This window comes from Lonchura striata, chromosome 30 (genome assembly GCF_046129695.1).
Source record: "Lonchura striata isolate bLonStr1 chromosome 30, bLonStr1.mat, whole genome shotgun sequence".
In the NCBI taxonomy this organism is placed as follows: Eukaryota; Metazoa; Chordata; class Aves; order Passeriformes; family Estrildidae; genus Lonchura; species Lonchura striata.
In genome coordinates this window covers 5,419,813-5,439,581 of record NC_134632.1, presented here as the reverse complement: position 1 = coordinate 5,439,581, position 19,769 = coordinate 5,419,813, and the positions used below count along the sequence as shown (strand labels likewise).

The 19,769-nt window shown below is 60.6% G+C and overlaps 1 protein-coding gene across 1 annotated transcript; it reads right to left on the bottom strand.

The window, feature by feature from the left end:
* Positions 1–610: 610 nt before the first annotated feature.
* On the bottom strand, positions 611–12,623 carry C30H6orf132 (chromosome 30 C6orf132 homolog). Its single transcript, XM_021539475.2, has 5 exons — positions 12,433–12,623; positions 8,612–8,727; positions 5,009–5,084; positions 1,845–4,725; positions 611–713 (listed from the first exon to the last, which is right to left on the bottom strand). The coding sequence occupies exons 1-5, from the start codon at positions 12,581–12,583 to the stop codon at positions 611–613; spliced, it is 3,327 nt and encodes a 1,108-aa protein (XP_021395150.2). The 5' UTR covers positions 12,584–12,623.
* Positions 12,624–19,769: the final 7,146 nt, after the last annotated feature.

Genomic DNA, 19,769 nt, shown 5'->3' with positions numbered 1-19,769 from the left:
GGCTCGGCAGGACAGGCACTGACTGCTCAGAGCTGCGTTTAAGGCAGAAGTGATTTGCTCCAAACTCTTGACAGACAGCAAGGGTCAGGATCTAGGCATCCTAAACTCTCCTTCTATCCCACTGGCCTCACATTCTTATTTTAATCCCTGACATTTATCTACACACTGCTTTGCTTCCATTCTGCACATCTCTCAGTTGGTTTCTCCCTGCTCCCAAACATGCTGGAGTTAAACCAATTAAAAAGCAAATCGAAATCAATCTTTCCAGTGGTGATGCTCTTTAGAGAGAGTTGAGGATGCTCTTTGGCTTTTCTAGACAGCCTATCAGGCTGCAATTGTGAAAATAACCCAGGAGGGACAATGGGAAAGAGGGAAACCACGTTTGCTCACGTAACGAGGCAGCAGCCCGCCCTCCGCAGTAACAACTCTCCGTGGCAGTCTTTTGAGAAAAGTCCAGGCTCAGGCGCGTTCCCCACCTTCTCCGTCAGCAGCGTGGAGCGAGTGCATTTTCAGGCTGGCTTGGGGCCATCCCTGGTGCCCATGGAGAGGGAAAGGACCAAGCCAGGCACCTCCTCGCCCCTTGGCAGCCGCGGGCCGCCCAAAGCCCGGCCTACCGGTGGCTCTGGTAGGCGTAGGAGATGGGCTGGCGCGCGCCCGGCCTGACCGTGAAGGTGTTGGAGGGTCCCCCGTAGTGCGAGGTGCCGTGGGCAGGCCTGCGGGGAGAACGGAGGGGCGGTCAGCCAGCGCCGGCCCGGCACACCGGCACTTGTCAGCACCACGGTGAGGAATGTCACCGCTCCCGTGAGGAATGTCACTGCTGTGGTGAGGGATGTCACCGCTCCCGTGAGGGATGTCCCTACTCCAGTGAGGGATGTCACCGCTGCGGTGAGGGATTTCCCTGCTCCGGTGAGGGATGTCACCGCTGCGGTGAGGGATTTCCCTGCTCGGGTGAGGGATGTCACCGCTCCAGTGAGGGATGTCACCGCTCCCGTGAGGAATGTCACTGCTGCGGTGAGGGATGTCACCGCTGCGGTGAGGGATATCACCGCTCCAGTGAGGGATTTCCCTGCTCGGGTGAGGGATGTCACCGCTCCAGTGAGGGATGTCACCGCTCCCGTGAGGAATGTCACTGCTGCGGTGAGGGATGTCACCGCTGCGGTGAGGGATTTCCCTGCTCTGGTGAGGGATGTCACCGCTGCGGTGAGGGATTTCCCTGCTCGGGTGAGGGATGTCACCGCTGCGGTGAGGGATTTCCCTGCTCTGGTGAGGGATGTCACCGCTCCCGTGAGGGGTTTCCCTGCTCGGGTGAGGGGTTTCCCCGCTCCCGTGAGGGATGTCACCGCTGCGGTGAGGGATGTCACCGCTGCGGTGAGGGATGTCCCTACTCCAGTGAGGGATGTCACCGCTGTGGTGAGGGATTTCCCTGCTCTGGTGAGGGATTTCCCTGCTCCGGTGAAGGATTTCCCTGCTCGGGTGAGGGATGTCACCGCTCCGGTGAGGGATTTCCCTGCTCGGGTGAGGGATGTCACCGCTCTGGTGAGGGATGTCACCGCTCCGGTGAGGGATGTCACCGATGCGGTGAGGGATTTCCCTGCTCTGGTGAGGGATTTCACCACTCCGGTGGGGGATGTCACCGCTGCGGTGAGGGGTTTCCCTGCTCCCCAGGGAGGTGGGGAGGGATGTGGGCACTGGGGTCACAGCTGGCACCAGGGAGGAGCCGTGAACGATCGCTGCCCTCGAGCAGCAGCCGGGAGCGAGCCCGAGCCAAGGGGCAGCGCCTTCCCTGGCACTCCCAGTTCCAGGGACACCGAGGACAGGGAGGGGTGGGCTCGGGGGACACGTACCTGCTGGCTGTCAGCACGCTGGCGGGCGAGAAGTCCCCGTTCTGCCCCTTGAACTTGGCCTCGGCGCCGCCGTACGCCGTGGGTTTCCCAGCCGCGTCCGTGGACGCCCGGCGGCCCTGGGCGCTCGGGGGGCCGTTCCTGTGGGGAGGGCCCAGGCGGCGAGCCCCCTCCCCGGGCGTGGAGCTGAACCCCCCGGGGCCGTAGGAGGAGAGGGTGCCCGAGGCCCGGGGGGCTGCGGCTGCCCGGGGGTAGGAGCTGTCGGGCTCCGACATGTACAGGCGCTTCTTGATCAGCGGGCGCGGGTTGGGGCCGTGGCTGGGGAAACCGGTGGAGCTGCTGTAAGCCGGGTACTGGGGTGTGGAGTCGCCGTTCCTCCAGCTCTTCTCCGAGGGCAGCGGAGCTGCTGCCTCCCGGTTGCCCCCGTAGCTGCGGCTGTAGCCAGCCCACCTGTAATAGCGCGGCTCTCCCGAGCCCCGGCTGCTGTCAGGGACGCTGGGGCACTTGCGGCTCTCCTCCCGACTGGGGAGGGGACCCTCGTCCGCCTCGTTGCTGAATTCGGGGGGTGGGGGGATGATGCCGAAGTCCAGCGGCGCGTCCCCGTTCTCCTCCTCGCTGGGCGCTCCGTGGCGGGCCGGGCCGGGCCGGCTCGGCTGCCCCGAGTCCAGCAGGCCCCGGAGCAGGCTGGAGGCCGCGGCTCGCCGGGGCCCGGGGGGCTGCGCCTGGCCCGCCGCCCGCGCGTCCCGGCCCTGCTCCGAGGAGCTGGAGAAGGACGGGGCTTTGCTCCCGCCGGAGCCCGCTGCTCCGGCCGCCGACGGCCGAGGCACCACGGTGAAGGAGAAGGGCTTGGACTCGTGGCGGAAGAAGCTGGGGGAGGCGGTGTCCGACGAGGCACTGCCGAGCCTCGGGGCTGGCTTCGCCCTGAGCGTGGCCGCCCCGTCCCCGCCCGGGCGGCCGCGCTGGGCACGCTGCCGGGCCGCCAGCAGCAGGGCCATGGGCGAGCCGCGCTCCACGCGCTCCCCCGTCACCGGGTGGATCAGCACCTCCTCCTGCCCCGCTGCCGAGGTGTCCGGGGGGCTCCTGCCCGAGCTCCCGGGGCAGGGCGGCTCAGCTGAGCCCTGGGCACAGGGCGGCTCGGCCGAGCTGGCCCCTGCCCGGTGCACTTTGTACTGGAAGACGGCCGAGCTGGGCTGTGGTGCCGGGCTCTGTGCAGGGGACACAGGGGCCGAGGAAGGGCTGAGAGCTGGGGGCTCCTCTGCTGGTCCCTGGGGTGGCTCTGGGGGACTCACGCTGCTGTTGAGGGACCCAGGAGCAGGGCTCACGTCCTCTGTGACCTTGGCAGCAGCAGGAGCAGGATGCTCCTCGTGATGTGTCTCATCCTTCTCCACAGCAGTCGCCGGGGCTGGGAGTGGGCTGGGCACTGGTTTTGGCACCACTGGGTCACTCGTGCCAGGAGAGCTCTTCCTCAGGTCAGGGGGGCTCTTCCTCACCTGTGGGGTGCTGATGCCATTCTCCACACCCTGTTTCTGGCTGCTGAGCCCTGGGGCAGGTTTCCCCTCTTTCTTCAGGGACAGCACAGCCTCCAGCTCATTCCTGATCGTCATCACACTGCGGGGCTGTGTGTCAGGGCTGCTCTCCAGGGCAGTGACTGCAGCGCTGGGAGAGCCCGCAGTGGTGCTGGGGGGGCTGCTGGGCGCCTCTTTCTTCTCACTCTCCCCTCCCTTGGATAAGCCCGTGTCCTTCCTGGCGGGCTGGGGCTCGCTGAACCCCGGCTCACGGCTGCCAGCGTGGCTGGGACCGCTGTCCACGGGCCGGGGAGCCCCCTGCCTCTCCGGCGGCCTCTCCTCCCGGCGCGGGGAGCGCAGCAGGGCCGAGAGCTCGTCCCGCAGCTTGTTCAGGTTGTTGGCATCCTTCCAGTCATCCTCGCAGGTCGGGTAGTCCGGAGGAGGCAGATCCAGGTCGTTTGCAGTGAGAGGTTCCGATTTCGGAGGGGAGTCTCTCCCGGCTGTTTTCAGCTGAGGAATCTTCTCCCCGTCGGCGCCCGGCAGAGGGGACCGGCGCCCGGTGGGAGTCACCGCTTGGCCGAGCCCCGGGCCCGGCTTGGGGCTCAGTGGAGGGGGCACAGGCGGCTTCCCAGCGCCCTGTCTGAGCCCGGAACCCCTCTGCTCGCCTTCTCCCGGCCGCGTCTTGCCCGCGGCTCGGATGGTGAAGCAGGGTGGCAGGGCCGGCCGGGCGTGAGGCTGCCTGGGCACGGGCTCCCGCTGGCCACGCTGGCCCTCCTGCACCGGGATGGACGAGGAGCGCGCCGGGGCCGGCGGCGGCACCTTGAAGGACCTGGGGAAGGTGAGGTGCGGCTCGGGCTTGGGCTGCAGGCTCTCCTTGGGGCTGGGGGCTGCGGGCGCCCCGGCCTCGGCGGGGCACAGCGGCCCCTCGGCCTCCGCCTGCCGCGTGTTCAGCACCGTCTCGGACTTCCACTTGGACAGGCCGGGGCCGAGGGGGTCGCGGGCGCCCGGCGGGGCTGGCGGGATGAAGTCTGGAGGAGCCGGAGTGCTGGGGGAGGGCAGGGCAGAGGCGGGAGGCGGCGGGGCTGCCGTGGCAGGAGGCGGTGGCACCATCTCGGGGGGCAGTGGTGGTGGCACCATCTCGGGGGGCAGTGGTGGTGGCACCATCTCGGGGAGCAGTGGCGGCGGCGGTGGCAGCATTTCGGGGGGTGGAGGGACCGGCGAGGCCAGAGGGGGTGACACGGGCGCCGGAGGGGGTGGCGGGGGTACCGATGGTGGTGGGGGGATGTCTTCGTCCAGCTCATCCCCATCGAGGGCCTGCGGGCGCAGGTCCCCCGCCGAGCTGTACATCCGGTAGTTGCCATTGAGCTGGGAGCCAGAGCCTGCAAGAGCAGCGAGAGCACAGCCCTGTGAGACCTCTCCATCAGTGCTGAGCCAGCCTGGCTTGTCTAAAACTTCCTGAACTGTAACAGCCACTCTGCCTCACCCCTTAGGAATTAATTAATTTTCAATGACTTCAAAAAATAATTAATAACAGACTCTATTTCAGCATGAAAATAGATGAGCAGACTGTCTGCTCTGGAGCTGGGTACACACACGCTTCCTGCCCTGAGGGCTCGGTGAGCGCTTGGTGCTGGCCAGGACTGCACAGAGAACATCCCTTACCAAGAGCTGCCTTTTCCACAAAGTCTTCTGGCACCGACGGCGTTGGCACAGCCACCCCATGGGATTCTTGGGCGTTCTGCAGGAGTTGAGAAAACAGAGCTGTCAGTCTTACAGCCAGGATCAGAGCGAAGGGCTGACAAGCAGCTGGTAATTTGTCCACACAAGCCCTGATGGGATTCAGGGCAGTGTCGGTGATACGGAGGTCCCTGTGGAAGCTGTGGCTGGCAGGTTTGAGGGGATGAGTGAAGTGATCAGGGCAGCACAGGCCATGGACACAATTCCCAGTGGTCAGGTGTGAGGGCTGGAGAGGAATTCAGGTATGTCACACCGCCCTGGGGCTGCCCAGCCACCCTGGAGAGGAATTCAGATATTTCACACCTCCCTGAGGCTGCTCCCAGTGCCCTGAGCAGCTCCCCTGGCATCGGTGGGTGCCCTGGTGGGAATTTCTCTGCAGCAAGCACTGCCAGTCACGCACACACAGAGCTCCAGCCTCTGGGGAAACTGGCACCAGCACATCTGAGCACCCTGGGGAAACTGCTCCTTGGGTGGTTTGTGTTTTGCTGGCAATTGCTCCCTCTGCGTTCATGCTGAGAACCCAGCAGTGCCTTCGGCTGGCGCAGGACCGGCAATTTGGCAGCCTACACACCTGGGGGATGCCCAGGGAGGGCACTGCGGGTGATGGCAGCCGCCGGTGAGACACGGGCAGGCCGACCCCCTCACCTGCAGCAGCAGCCTCGCCTGCCCCTGGATCACGGCGGCTCCGAGGGGCTGCGGTGGCTCCGGGCAGTGTCACAGGGATGCAGAGCTCCGAGGGAGCGTCCAGCGAGGGACACGACACGGGCAGTGCTGGGGACAACAGTCCCGTTCCCAGGCTGCACATCCACCCCGCTGCATTCCTGCTGACAGCCCTCGACAAAGGAAATGCTATCCTGCCATCAGCCTGCGCCTCTCCCCGGCCATTTCCTGCACACAAAAGCCTGGATAATGATTGAGCTCCTGCCCTTTGCCTTTCTCCGCCCTTATCACCATTTTTACATCAGATTGCCACGGGATTCCAAAGTCTCCTGGCTCAAAGGTCAGTTGGATTTGTCCATCAGCCCCATCCAGGCTCAGACACATCCCAGCTACATTGCCCTGGCTGGGAGCTCGGCAGCTGCTGGGGCAGAGCTGATTCAACAGCAGCACCTGGGCTCCTGTGGAAGAGCCCTGGGATGCCCCAGCTTTGGCCAAAATAATAGGAAAATGCACATATTTCACTTGGTACATGCATTGCCCTGCAAATGACCAAGGATCCCCTATAACCACGAGGGAATGAGGCAGTTACAGGTGACCCAGGAGTGAGGGAATTCGTACCCCTGGCATTGCACAAAGGACCAGACAACTCCGTGCTGATGGAGAAGCCAAGGGCTGCAAAGGCATGAGGGCAGATCCTGAGCCTCACCTGAGAGCCAGAGGGAAGACAAAGAGAGGCACTTGAAGAGCTGATAGTTAAATTGTCCAGAGCAATGAGCTACCAAAATCACACAGAACAAACCACGGCAGTTCCCATTTGCCATGGAAATCCATGGCTGCAGGTTTGCCCCAGGGCAGCTGCTGGTTTGCAGGCAAACAGAGATGTCTGAGCTCTGCAGCACATGCATCACCTCTTTGGAGGAGTGCAAAGGGACTGGCAGTCAGAAGAGAGCAGTGCAAAGCTGCAGGACACAGCTGCACTTCATAAAGGAGCAGGAATTTTGGACGTGTCATTTCAAACCGGGCAAGCCTGTTCGTCACCAAAACCTTCTGTGGCAGTTACTAATGCTCAGCATCTCTTAAAAACCACCCATCCCCACGTCATGAGCTGGCTTCTAAGATGGAAAGCATCCCCAGCACGCTGCCAGTCTGCAGAGATGGTTGGGCAGATTGTTGCCGGTGTTTGCTCGGGTGTGGCCAGCCCAGAAAACCTCCAGCTGATTCCGGGCAGGCTCTGGGTGCTGTGCCAGGAACCTGCATTTCCAGTTTGTGGTACCTGAATCAGATTTGTGCCCGCTGAGGATCCTGAGGGGGGAAGCTTTCACTGTAACCACCAGGAATCACTTTTCATCCCTGGAACAGACTCAGCCGTCCCCAGGGAAGGCAGCCTGCCTGTCCCCAGTTCCCCGGGCTCTCAGCAGCCCACCCATTCAATGGCCAAGGTTTGAGGCTGCCTGTTACAAAGCCACCCCAAAACACAACTACTGAGCACCCTGGGGTCTCAGAGAGGCCAGGAACGTCTCTGGGAATGAAGAGCTGCCCCCAGACTCCTTGTTTCTGAGCTGGGGCAGGGCGGTGGTTTGCTGAAGGAATGGATTCCCCGGGGTGCTGCAGTGCTGGGGAGTGGGGGGACATGGGGGGACACCTCTCCACAGCCCCGCTGGGACAGCCCTGGCTGCTCCCAGCCCAGCCTGCTCGAGTGGGAAGGGCTGCCAGGTGCAGAGGCACAGGGGCCGTGGGGCAGGGCGTGAGCATCCTCCTGACTCACCCGGAGCTGCTCGCTGGGTGGGGAAAGGGTTAAGGCAGGAGCTGCAGAACAGCCCCGCGCAGGTGTGTACCTGGGGCAGGTATGTACGTGGCAGCAGAAGAGTCTGTGCCAGATCAAATCATGGTCAAACCTCACCAAGAGCGTGCAGACATCCAACATGCACTGGGCCTTCAAAACGCTGCCTTTTCCTACCAATTCCTCAGTTAAAGCTGGTAGTGCAGAGAAGCCCAGGTTTGTGAGGGACCCTCCGGAGGGAAGAAGAGCCCCAGGGCCAGCTGTGCCTCCATGGGCAGCAGCAGCACCAGGGTTTGGGTGACAGCCCTGAGGATTTGTCCCGGGGGCATTCCTGCTGTTAACCCCTCCACCACTCACATCCCATTAGCAGAGATCTCCCTGTCTTGACCAAAGGATTTAGGATTTTACTGTCTTCTCTGACCTGCGGGTATCACTGCCTTTAGGTCCTGACACCTCCAGATCCTCTCTGAGCACCCTGCCCTAGCGCCAGGGGTGGAACAAGATGAGTTTAAGGTTCCCTCCAGCCCATACCCTGGATTCTGTGAGTGCTGTGCCCCTTTGAGCTCTTTAGGGGATAAAACCTCTGGGAAGTGCTGCATGGGGTTCCTCACAGCCAGCCATGAGCAAGCCTGGCTTCTGGAGGTACAGCCACCCCAGGCCCTCTGCTCTGGCTGTTCTGCTGCTGCTGCAGCTCTGGTGGCTCTGCAGGGAATGGTTTTTCATACAGAAATTGAAAAGAATCATCCTGGCACAGCCACAGCATCATCTCATTTCTCTGCTGCAGCAGGACTGGGTTCAGCACTGCTGCTCCAGCAACACAACTGATCCTGGGGCAGATCCTGGCAGCACCGGGAGATAAACTGCACTGCAAGCCCCATCTGTCATCTCCGTGCTCAGCAATTACTTTTTAATTGAAAATGCAAATCTGACGGTGCTCACACCTCTCCCCCAGTCCTGGGCTGTGTCAGACCAGCCTGAACTCAGATCACCTCCCAGTCCCTGGTACAGAGGGGCTCTGCTGTCCAGTTCTGCCCTCCCTCGGGCAGGGGCTGCTCCGGGCACAGCTCCAGCCCCGACTGGGCACTCACCAGGGGCAGGAAGGTCAGCAGCGGCCGGACCCTGGGACGGGGCTTGAGCGTGGCAGTGCCGGAGTCTGTCACCGTCCCGAAGCGATTGTCACCGTAATAGACCTCGATCACATCACCTGAGGGGAGAGGGGACAGCAGACCGTGAGCAGCACCGAGCCTGGGCACCGGTGCAAACAGCACGGGCACCCTGGCAGCTCAGAGAGCTGGGCAGAACCTGCTGCAGCAGCTCCCGGCACTGGGCAAAGCCCATCAGCCCCAGAGGAAAACCTGGCTGGCCTGGAGCTGAGTGGAAGACAGGAGAGGAAGGTCCCCTGTGTGCAGGACAGGCACTCACAGCCCTGTCACACAGCTGCAGAGACAGAGAGCCTTCCCTGAGCTCTGCAGGACGAACTGAAGCAGCTCAGGAGGAGCAGGGGGCAATCCTGGCTGAGCACAGAGAGCCTTCCCTGAGCTCTGTGGGATGAAGGGAGGCAGCTCAGGAGGAGCAGGGGGCAATCCTGCCTGAGCACAGAGAGCCTTCCCTGAGCTCTGCAGGACGAACTGAAGCAGCTCAGGAGGAGCAGGGGGCAATCCTGGCTGAGCACACAGAGCCTTCCCTGAGCTCTGCAGGACGAACTGAAGCAGCTCAGGAGGAGCAGGGGGCAATCCTGGCTGCTCTGAGCAGCTGGAGTTGAGGAGCAGGCAGCAGCAGAGCTGACCAGCACAGGGACAGCTCCTGCCCTTCCTGTTCAGTGAGCACGCTGTGGGCACAGCACTGGCATCCAAGGCAGAGGAATTCCAGGTGCATCCAAGGCAGAGGCAATTCAGGTGCTTCACAAGTCGCACACTCCAGCCTGCTTTGGTGGCTTCCCACAGGATGCTGCCGTGCACAGGGGACACAGCAGGGCAGGAAGTCCCAGGGCCCTGCTGTGACAAGCAGGAGGAGCCGTCAGGAATTCCTGGTTCCCAGCCTTGTGCTTTCACCTTGAACCACACCTCTTGGGCCGGTTTATTTCTGACAGTGAATAAAGCTCATAAAATTAATTTAATTACGTTCTTTGTGTCTGATTAGCAGCATGAATTAACAAGCAGAAATACTGAAGCACGTAAACCCCACCTTGGCTGGAAGGAGATACACAAATAACTCGTAGCCAAGGAGACCGACATGAAAGAAAATCAGAGGGCTTGAGGAAGGAGAGGGAAGCAACAACATGGCTGTGATGGAAGGGGAAGCTGCAGGAGTGCTCCCAACAGCAGACTCTGATAGTGAGGGAGCGGGGACAAGAAGAAGGATGGGCAGAAATCAGAAGGAAGCTCCAAGGGAAACTTTACACCAGCTCTAGAGAAAAAGGAGGAGGGCAAATGCCTCTGTGTGCATCCCCCAGAAGGAAATCACTTGCATGAACATCTGGAATGGAGAAACCACAGCAGGGGCTGGGCATGAGGCAGCACAGCCTCTGCTGAGGGACTGGAGGCAGATGAATTCCACACAGCCTTCAAACACACCACAGGGCCCAGAAGCACCTCAGCCTCTCCCTTCTCTCACTCACCACCTCCAGGAGTATCTGCCTTGCTATCACTGCCCTTCCAAGCAGCCACAGCTTCCCCTCCCTCACACCAAACTTCTCCCACTACAAGTGATTCTTTTCCCAAAGGACATTTTCTCCAGCTTTCAAATCGCCAATCAGCTGTGCTTCAGCCAGCCTGCTCCTACCAAGACTTTAGCACTTCCCTGCCTGGGAGGGGCCCAAAAGCACTCAGGAGGAGCTGCTGGAGTCCCAGAGAGGATAGAGGTGCCAGTAAAGTGCCTGGAAGTGTTCAAGGCCAGGCTGGATGGGGCTTGGAGCAGCCTGACCCAAGCCTGGGCTTGGGAGGTGTCCCTGCCCATGACAGGGAGTGGAATGAGATGAGTTTTAAGGTCCCTTTCCACCCAAACCACTCTGTGATTCTGTGATGATTAATTTTGTGAGTAAAGAGCAGGAATTAAGGCCAAGGCAACAGGAGAGCTTGGACTCAGACAGCCTGAACAGCGACAGAGTAGTTCTGAGACTTGAAACGATGAGTTTCCTATTTAACAAGTCACTAGGTAAACCCAGTGAGAAACTGGATTAAAGATCACAAGGACTTTGATCCTAGATTACTAAGCATCGCTACCCTGAATGCTTTAATTAAAGGAAAATGAAGTGCTTGTAGTTGTGTTTTCTCTGCTAGATAAACAGGACTTGCCTGCTGGGAGCTCATCAGCAGCAGGACCTGAGCTCTGCCAGCCTCCTTTCCTGGAAGGAGGCAGCAGGAAATGCACCCTTGGAAGCTCTGGGAAGCAGCTGCCTCCAAGCACTGGCCTTGCTTCGGCCACTTGCTGCCACTCAGCCTGTCCCGGAGACATTCGTGTTTGCTCGCCATGGGAAATTAAAGAAACAATTTGCCACGCATGTAATGGAACTTCTTCCTCCCCGGGGGTTGCATCACCTGGAGGAGGTGCAGCAGGTTTGAGCCGGGGTATCCACAGCTCCCAGGAGGAGGAGGAGGAGGAATCAGTCACTATATTCAGGAATCTCTGAGTCAGGGACATGCAAACCTACACCCATTGCACATTGCCCAACTTGTGTTTACTTTGTATGAGAAACCAAGGTGGGGATCGGCAGGAGCAGGGGACTCCTCCAGGCACGGAGCCCTGCAGGAAATGTCCCAGAAACAGGGCCAGGGCTGGGGCTGCCCCGGCAGGACGAGCTGTGTGTGGGCTGGGGACAGCACAGCTGGAGCTGGGGCTGCTGCACCCTTGGGCTGATGTCCCTCGGGCTGCTGGCCCCACTTTAGCTGATGTCCCTTGGCTGATGTCCCTCGGGCTGCTGGCCCCCCTTGGGCTGATGTCCCTCGGGCTGCTGGCCCCCCTCACCCCGCTGCCACCATGTCCCACTGTCCCCCTGCCCCTGCACCCCCACCAAGCCAAATTCGGCAGAAACGCCCGGAGGATGCTGAGGAGCGATTCCCCAGGTGCTCCTTGGGCTCAGCTTTCGGGATTCCCGGCTCTCCCCCTGCAGTCTGCCCCACACCTGAGCAGAAAGCTTTCGCAGGAACACAGCCACGGCAATCAGGCTCCTAACAAGCAGACACAGCAACTTCTTTTCTTTTTTCTAATCCAAACCACATCAGAGAGAAGCTTGAACCCTCCTCAGATTTACGACAGTTAGAAATCAGCAATTTTCCTTCTAGGTTGCAGAGTTGCATGAAACTCCCCGTCACATTTTCATTTTATCTTGGTTTCAGCAGCTTGGCCTTTGGGGTGTAACCACCTCGCAGTTGCTTTCACAGACAATACTTCACCCTGCACAGCTCAGCAGGCAGCACTTCCATTTTTTTTTTAATCTTGGAAGAGTTTGTTGGGCTCTTACAGCCACCAAACTTCATCCACAAGCTGCTATCTTCTATCTACCTGGCTCCATTACTATTAATTTGGCTCCCTCCTACATGAGCCTGCAGGGCACCGTATTGCAATTAAAACCACAGAGAAACACAAATAAATCCCGAAGAATATGCAACCCTCAGCTCCCTCCTCGCTCACAGCCCTGCGAGAAACAGGTTTATGAGTAAATAACTCCAACCTGGGAAGGCGCAGCTCAAACATGGCGTGGGAAAGCGCGACGGGAAGCAATAAAACCAATTTTCATCCTCTTTGAGCCGAGTTTAACTCGGCGGGAGCGCAGCGCCCGGCCCGGGGCACGGCTCGGGGACGGCGCTGCCGCGTCCCGGGGCACCGAGCGCTCCCCGCGGGCAGCACGGAGCCCCCCGACCCTTGCTGCCCCCGGCCCGGCCCCGAGCCCCGCGCCGCCGGGGACACTGACCGGTGCCGCCCGCGCTGTCCGAGGTCACCTCCTGCGTGAAGATCCAGGGCGGGTTGGTGGCGAAGAGCGAGGCGGCGCCGGGGCCGGAGTGGCGCTTGCCGAAGAGGCGGCTGAAGGTGCCCTGCACCGAGTGCGCCTGGTGCTTCTTCATCCTGGCCGAGCCGGGCGCTGCCGCCGCGCTCCGGGCCGGGCATCCCCGGCGGCGGCGGGGCCGGGGCCGAGCGGCTCCGGAGGGCGGGGATGCCCCACCCCCGGCCCGCCCTCCGCCAGGTGCCCCCGCTCCGGGACCGGCGCGGCCGCGGCGAGCCCGGCCCCGGGAGCCACGGGAGCCGCGGGAGCCGCGGGAGCCGCGGGAGCCGCGGGAGCCGCGGGAGCCGCGGGAGCCGCGGGAGCCGCGGGAGCCGCGGGAGCCACGGGAGCCACGGGAGCCGCGGTGGCGAGCGGCGAGCCCGGCTCCGGGTGCCACGGGAGCCGCGGGAGCCACGGGAGCCGCGGTGGCGAGCGGCGAGCGGAGAGCCCGGCCCGGAGAGCCGCGGTGGCGAGCGGCGAGCCCGGCTCCGGGAGCCGCGGTGGCGAGTGGAGAACCCGGCCCCGGGAGCCACGGGAGCCACGGGAGCCGCGGTGGCCAGCGGAGAACCCGGCCCCGGGAGCCGCGGTGGCGAGTGGAGAGCCCGGCCCGGAGAGCCGCGGTGGCCAGCGGAGAACCCGGCCCCGGGAGCCGCGGTGGAGAGCGGCGAGCCCGGCCCCGGGAGCCGCGGTGGCGAGCGGCTGCCGGTCCCGGGAGCCACGGGAGCCCCGGGAGCCGCGGTGGCGAGCGGAGAACCCGGCCCCGGGAGCCGCCGTGGCCAGCGGAGAGCCCGGCCCCGGGAGCCGCCGTGGCCAGCGGAGAACCCGGCCCCGGGAGCCACGGGAGCCCCGGGAGCCGCGGTGGCCAGCGGCTGCCGGTCCCGGGGCGGCTGCCGGCCCCGCACAGCCCCGAGCCCGCCAGGGCAGCGCCGCCCGGGCGCTCCGAGCTCCGCTGAGCCCGCTCCGCTGCCCAGCCCCGTGCCCGGCAGCCTTCCCTACCCTCGACACCCGCGCCCACCGGGCGCTGCCCTTCCAACCCTCCCGTGCTCTCCGTCCCTTCAGCTCCCGCCGGGCCAGAAACGCGCGGGGAGCCCGGGCGGCTCCGAGGCTCGCTGCTTCGGATGCAAAACCCGCAAAGCACTGGGACTTACCCCAAAACATCTCCAGGTTCAGGTACAAAAGCAAATTTCCAGCACTGGTAACGATTTTTGTGCCATGCAAATAAAAATTGAGAGTTCTAGCACCGGTAATGATTTTTTGTGCCATGCAAGTAAAAATTGAGAGTTAATGAGTAACATTGGATACTAATAAATGCAGGGAATTCTGGAGAACTTTAAACCCAAAATAGTTGTCAAAATATTAACTCTGAAACACAGCTTCCAACTTCAGGTTAAGATCTTGCACCTCTTTCTATCTCCACCAAGTTTTCAGAGTGAAAACAATATAGATTCATTTTTTTCAGTGACAAATATAACTTTAATTACTTTGAAATTATGCTTTTCTTGTGAAAAGCATTTCCTTTTTTGCTTTAAAGAACAAATTAAAGCAACACATTAAATTCCCCATGAAGAATGGAAAATGAGCACTGTTATGATAGTCCAAAAGAGAAGTCTAATCGTGGCACAGGTATGAGGCAGCACTTAAATAAAGTGAATCATGAATGGGAAATGGGGACGGAAAAGGAGAATGGAAGTGTAGAATTCAATCTGTGGCTGTGCTAGCAGAGCTGTAATACTTTAAAGGATTTTCCGGGGGGTTTAACCCGGAGCAGCCCGAGGGGCGGCTCTGTGCCCTGCTCCAGGCCTGCAATTAATGACTGTCCTGACAGTTATCTTAAGTGCTGCTTGTGAGACAGAAACGGCGCTGCAGACAGACAGACAGACTGACAGACAGACAGACTGACAGCCACTGACAGCAAGAAGTCAGCTAAGTCTTTGATATCTCAACATGTTTTATAATAAATTTTATTTCTCTTTAGGAAAAAAAAAAATAAAAAGGGAACATAGCTGCAGTGGCCAAGCCAATAAAATCCAGTGGAGTGAGAGCACAAAGGTGTCCCACAAAGTCTCGTTAGAGCAAGGAGACTTCAAAGGGGCTGGTCATGGCAGCAGGGGGGACTCAGCTCCCGCCAGGGCTCGGGGAGCTCCGGGGCCCCGGGGCTGGGGGTGCCACAGCCCGGCCCTGCCACCCCCCAGCAACGCTCCCACCTCGGCCTGGGTGCCAGGAAAACACCACGGAGGCATCTCGAGGTGCATTTATCATCCCAGGGAGCACAAGCTGCTGGAGCGTTCTGCCAGGGCTCCTGTGCTCACTCCCATCTGCTTGCTCCTGATGAAAGGTGTTTGTTCTTTACCTCCCTGCAGAAGGGCAGGAGCAGCTCAGGGGCAGCTCGAGCAGCAGCCTGGCTGTGCTGCTGCCTTCTGAGAAGTGCAAACCCCACAGACACAGGGCAGCTGCCAAGCTGAGTGCCTGGGCTGTGTTTTCCAGGAAGGACAGCGGTCACTCCTGCGTGATTGAGGCCACACTGCCAAAGGGACTGGTGGGCTGGGCTGGGCACAAAGCTCAGGAGGGCACTTGGAAGATCTCCAGCAGATTTTATGGCATAGAAAGAGCCATGTGAGCACTGCTGTGATGTAACACAGCACAGTGTGAGGCTGCCTTTGATCCCAATACAGGTAAACATCCCAGAACAATCTGCTTCCACATCAGGGTGAGGAGCTGCACCCTCAGGTGTGGAGGTTCCTGCTGCACTCGCAGGTGTGACAGGGATTGTGCAGCGAGGGCAGCGAGGGCCAGAGCTGAGGAGGAAGGGACGTGAGGAGAAACTTCAGGTGTGCCTGCAGAACAGCAAACAGCTCTTGGGGACAGAGGAGCAGCTCGTGCCACTGTGGCCAGGGGGTCAGGGTCAGGGTTAGGGGTTAGATTTTGGGTTAGTGTCCTGCAGAGCCTGGCCCTGCCCAAGGTGCTCCCAGGGCTGTAGATCCTGTCCCCATGGCTGAGCCCCTGCACTCCTCTGCAGCCCTGTGACATCCAGACCCAGGTGACACCCGTGGTGTCCTGGCCTGGCATTCTGAGGTCACAGTGCCAGCCCTGACTAGCAGCCCTGCCCAGGGGCAGTGCTGGCTCCTGCCTCTGCTCCAGGCAGTCCCACCTGCAGGGCCTCCATCCTGAGACAAGCTCAGGTGGGTGTCCCAGGCTCGCAGCTGGCAGCAGGGTCACTGTCCCACCACGGCCCCTTCCGTGGGCTGCAGGTCCCTGCCCAGGGTGACAAGGTCGCAGTGATGGCAGGGAGATGCTTCATCCCATCCCTGCTGTGCAAATCCCATCAGTGCTGTGCCCCGTGGGGCCAAGAGCTCAGGGCAAAGCACACCTGGTGGCCTGGGATGGCTCTGGGATGGCTGTGGGATGGTTGTGGGATGGTTCTGGGATGGCTCTGGGATGGCTCTGGGATGGCTCTGGGATGGCTGTGGGATGGCTCTGGGATGGCTCTGGGATGGCTCTGGGATGGCTCTGGGATGGCTGTGGGATGGTTGTGGGATGGTTGTGGGATGGTTCTGGGATGGCTCTGGGATGGCTCTGGGATGGCTGTGGGATGGCTCTGGGATGGCTCTGGGATGGCTCTGGGATGGCTCTGGGATGGCTGTGGGATGGTTGTGGGATGGCTCTGGGATGGCTCTGGGATGGCTGTGGGATGGCTCTGGGATGACTCTGGGATGGTTGTGGGATGGCTCTGGGATGGCTCAGGGTGGGCAGCCCTGGCAGCTAGGCTCTGGCAGCTGCCCAGGGAACTCCTCCCTCCCCAGGGAGCACCTCTGAAACCTTCCTGCTTCCCTGATGACTGAGCCAGCTTTCCCTGGGCTTTGATGGACACCAGGCAGTTTGGGAGGGATTAGGGATGTCTCTACGTAGGAACGGGTGCAATAGGATTAGTGGGGCTCTTCATTCAGGCACGAGCGCTGGCAGGGCCAGAAATAGCAGCAGGACCTTAAGCTGGTGCTTGCCCTCCACGAGGCAGGGCTCACGCAAGCAGGTGCATTCAGCCGGGCAGGGAGGAGGTTCCTGCAGAGCTCCAGGTGCCCCAGAGGCGAGCAGGAGCCGGGGGCAGCCCCGGGGCAGAGCAGAGCCAGGGCTGGGCACGCCTGGCTCGGGACCTGCGGGCACTGCAGGGACTGTGGGGTCTGTGCCCAGCCAGGCTCGCTCGTCCTGGCTGGGTCTGCATGACTTGGCAATGGGCTGCCAAGGAGCTCCAGCCTGCCCTCCACGCCCCAAATATTGACTTCGTGCTCCTGCTGGGTGGGTGCACAGGCAGCAGCACAGTCGTGTGGGTGCTTGTCTCCTCCAAGTGAAAATGGCCAGGAGCTACCAGCACACACCTGTGTGAAAACAGCAGCTTCTGAACAGCCTAATTAGGGAACAGGGGTGCACAAACCTCACTGAAATGGCTGTGGTGGTATAAAATCTGCTTTTCGGGAGTCAAAATCCCATTATTTTATCCCCTGGAGAAAGTGGACTGAGGTTTCCTAGCAGCAATAACCGCTGTGTGCTGAGGTCCAGCCTTTCAGGCATTGGGCATCTGCCCTGGAGAAATGAGTGACAAAAAGAGCTGGTGAGCTGGTAGGGATCTGGTGATTCCCCTCAAAGGCTTTAAGGAAATTTCAAAACAATATGCAGGTATTCCCCTTCTTAATAGATTTAGCAGCCAGGGAACAGAAATAGCAGCGAGTACGTCACGGAAAGTAGGAAACCTCTTTACAAGGTTAAAAATAAGCAAAGCACTCATTTAGGACAGGCAGGAGTAGAGTGGCTAATTGCTGAGGGAAGAGCAGTTTCCACTCTCACAGAGGTGTTGTCAGTGGGAGCGAGAGAACTGAGTCACCACTCAGGGCTCCTCGCTGCTCCTCGTGCCCTGCCCGGGGCTCTCACATTTCTGGGGGAAACCTGTCAGAATCGACCCACGGGGAGATTCACGGAGAGCCATTCCCAGGGCAGGAGGAGTCTCGGGGGCTGTGGGGTCCCTGCAGAGGCACCCAGAGCTGCTGAGCAGATGATCCAAAGGACAGTGTCGGGTTCTGCCCTCACATCACCCTTTTGAAGGCAGGTTTGTCACGGCTGTGGCTGGTGACAGCTTCACCAGGAGCGTGTGCTGCTGGCATTTGTCACTGCTGAACTGAGAGTCAACAGAGAATCAAGTCCTTTATGTCTCATCATTCGTATTCTCTCAGCATATGTTTAAAGTCACTTCCATATTTCCAGAGCATCATTTGAGTTTAAAGTCCCTTTCTCTAACAGCACCAGCTCAGATTTTTGGCTAAGGATGCGCAAACCCCCGGCTCCTCAGCACTCACACCGCCCTGACCGCCCTTGCGGGAGCTCCCAGGCCCTCCTGCTGGGGATGGTGAGGGCTGGTGGCAATCGCCACACGTTTCTCTGCATCTTTGACTCCACAGGCGGCTGAAACACCAGAAGCCCCTGGCAAAGACCACGCGAGCCAAGGGAATGGAGGGGGCCCAAGCGGAGCTGCAGACCCCCACCCCACCGCCCCGGCCGCGGGCCCGGCCGCCTCCGGCTGCTGCCCCGGGCTCTCGCCTGGTGCCCGTGGTTGCCCATGCCGGGGGCCGTCCCCTCAGCTCCTTCCGCTTCGTGTTCCACCAGCCCGGGCGGCCCAACTCGCTGGCGCCGTTCTGCACGGCGCAGAAACCCTCCTGCGGCCTGCGCTTCCAGCACGGCGCCCGCCACGGCCGGCGGCGCCTGGACGTGCCCAGCTCCGACCCTGGGCAGTGGAGATCCTGCCACGGCCCCAGGCCGGGGCCAGCCCAGCCCAGCAATGAGGGCTGAGAGAGGCAGCAATAAAGGCTGAGACAGCCAGCAATGAAGGCTAAGAGAGAGAGCAGCAATAAGGGCTGAGAGAGGCAGCAGCAATAAGGGCTGAGAGAGGCAGCAATAAGGGCTGAGACAGCCAGCAATGAAGGCTAAGAGACAGAGCAGCAATAAAGGCTGAGAGAGAGAGCAGCAATAAGGGCTGAGAGAGGCAGCAGCAATAAGGGCTGAGAGAGGCAGCAGCAATAAGGGCTGAGAGAGGCAGCAATAAAGGCTGAGAGAGGCAGCAATAAAGGCTAAGAGAGAGAGCAGCAATAAGGGCTGAGAGAGGCAGCAGCAACAAGGGCTGAGAGAGGCAGCAGCAACGAGGGCTGAGAGAGGCAGCAGCAACAAGGGCTGAGAGAGCCAGCAGCAATAAAGGCTGAGCCAGCCAGCAGCCCGGGCAGTGGAGATCCTGCCACAGCCCCAGGCCAGGGGCAGCCCAGCCCAAGCAATAAAGACTGAGCAGCGAGCCAGTGCCAGCGGTGTGAGAGCACGGGCAGTGCCAGGCCAGGATGGGCAGGGAGGCTCTGCCCTGGCAAACATGCAGAGGGGGTTTGCTCTGGAATCCTGCCCAGCTCGTCCTGCCATTCCCTGCGCTGGGCATCACAGCACAGGGCACCGAGAGTGCCCACCCTGCCCAGCTCGTCCTGTCCTTCCCTGCAGTGGGTGTCACAGCACAGGGCACCGAGAGTGCCCACCCTGCCCAGCTCGTCCTGTCCTTCCCTGCAGTGGGTGTCACAGCACAGGGCACCGAGAGTGCCCACCCTGCCCAGCCTGGCCCAGCACGGCTTGGGCTGTGCTCAGGACACCCCTGCAGGCTCACCTTGCACCCCTGCAGGCTCACCTTGTGAGGACACAATTAGCACATCCAATTAGTGTTCCTCAGCTTAATTCCTCTTCCCTAAGTGTTTTGCGATTGTGTAATGTTGCTTTTCTTAGCAGAGTTATTCCTGATTTACTGTGGTGCAGGAGCAATGCTGGCCTCTGTTACTCGTTAGGTAATGCAGCTGCTGGATATAAGCTGTGTGTTATGGAGAAAGCTGTGGGACACCCTGGACTCACATCCTTCCACTTCCAGCCCAGGCTCTGGCCCTCGATGCTTTCTGAGATTTTACTCCCAAGTACTTCTCAGAATGCTGCGTGTCAAAGTGAAAGCAGCATTGGATTTGTATTTATGTGGAGAACTTTTCATGGTAACCCATCAGAAGTGGAAATTGCAGCTGCATTTAACTGCACTGGTGTGAGCTGAGTCTGCAGAGCAGCAGCCAGGGCACACTGCTGGGGTGAGCAGAGTGTGGGGTCATTTTGAGGAAAAACCACTCAATTAGCAGGACCAAGACTGGACACAGGACCCCTGGAGCTGGGGGGTGAGGGCCCTTCCCCTTCCTGCTGTCTGCAATGAAAGCAGACTT

Bases quoted from the DNA above. Each gene is read 5' to 3' on its own strand.
- C30H6orf132 (XM_021539475.2), bottom strand. From the start codon at position 12,583: ATGAAGAAGCACCAGGCGCACTCGGTGCAGGGCACCTTCAGCCGCCTC. The intron at 4,726-5,008 runs GTAAGGGATGTT...CTGCTCTTGCAG, and splicing joins TGTGGAAAAGGCAGCTCTTG to GCTCTGGCTCCCAGCTCAAT. The intron at 714-1,844 runs GTACGTGTCCCC...TTCTCCCCGCAG, and splicing joins AGCGTGCTGACAGCCAGCAG to GCCTGCCCACGGCACCTCGC.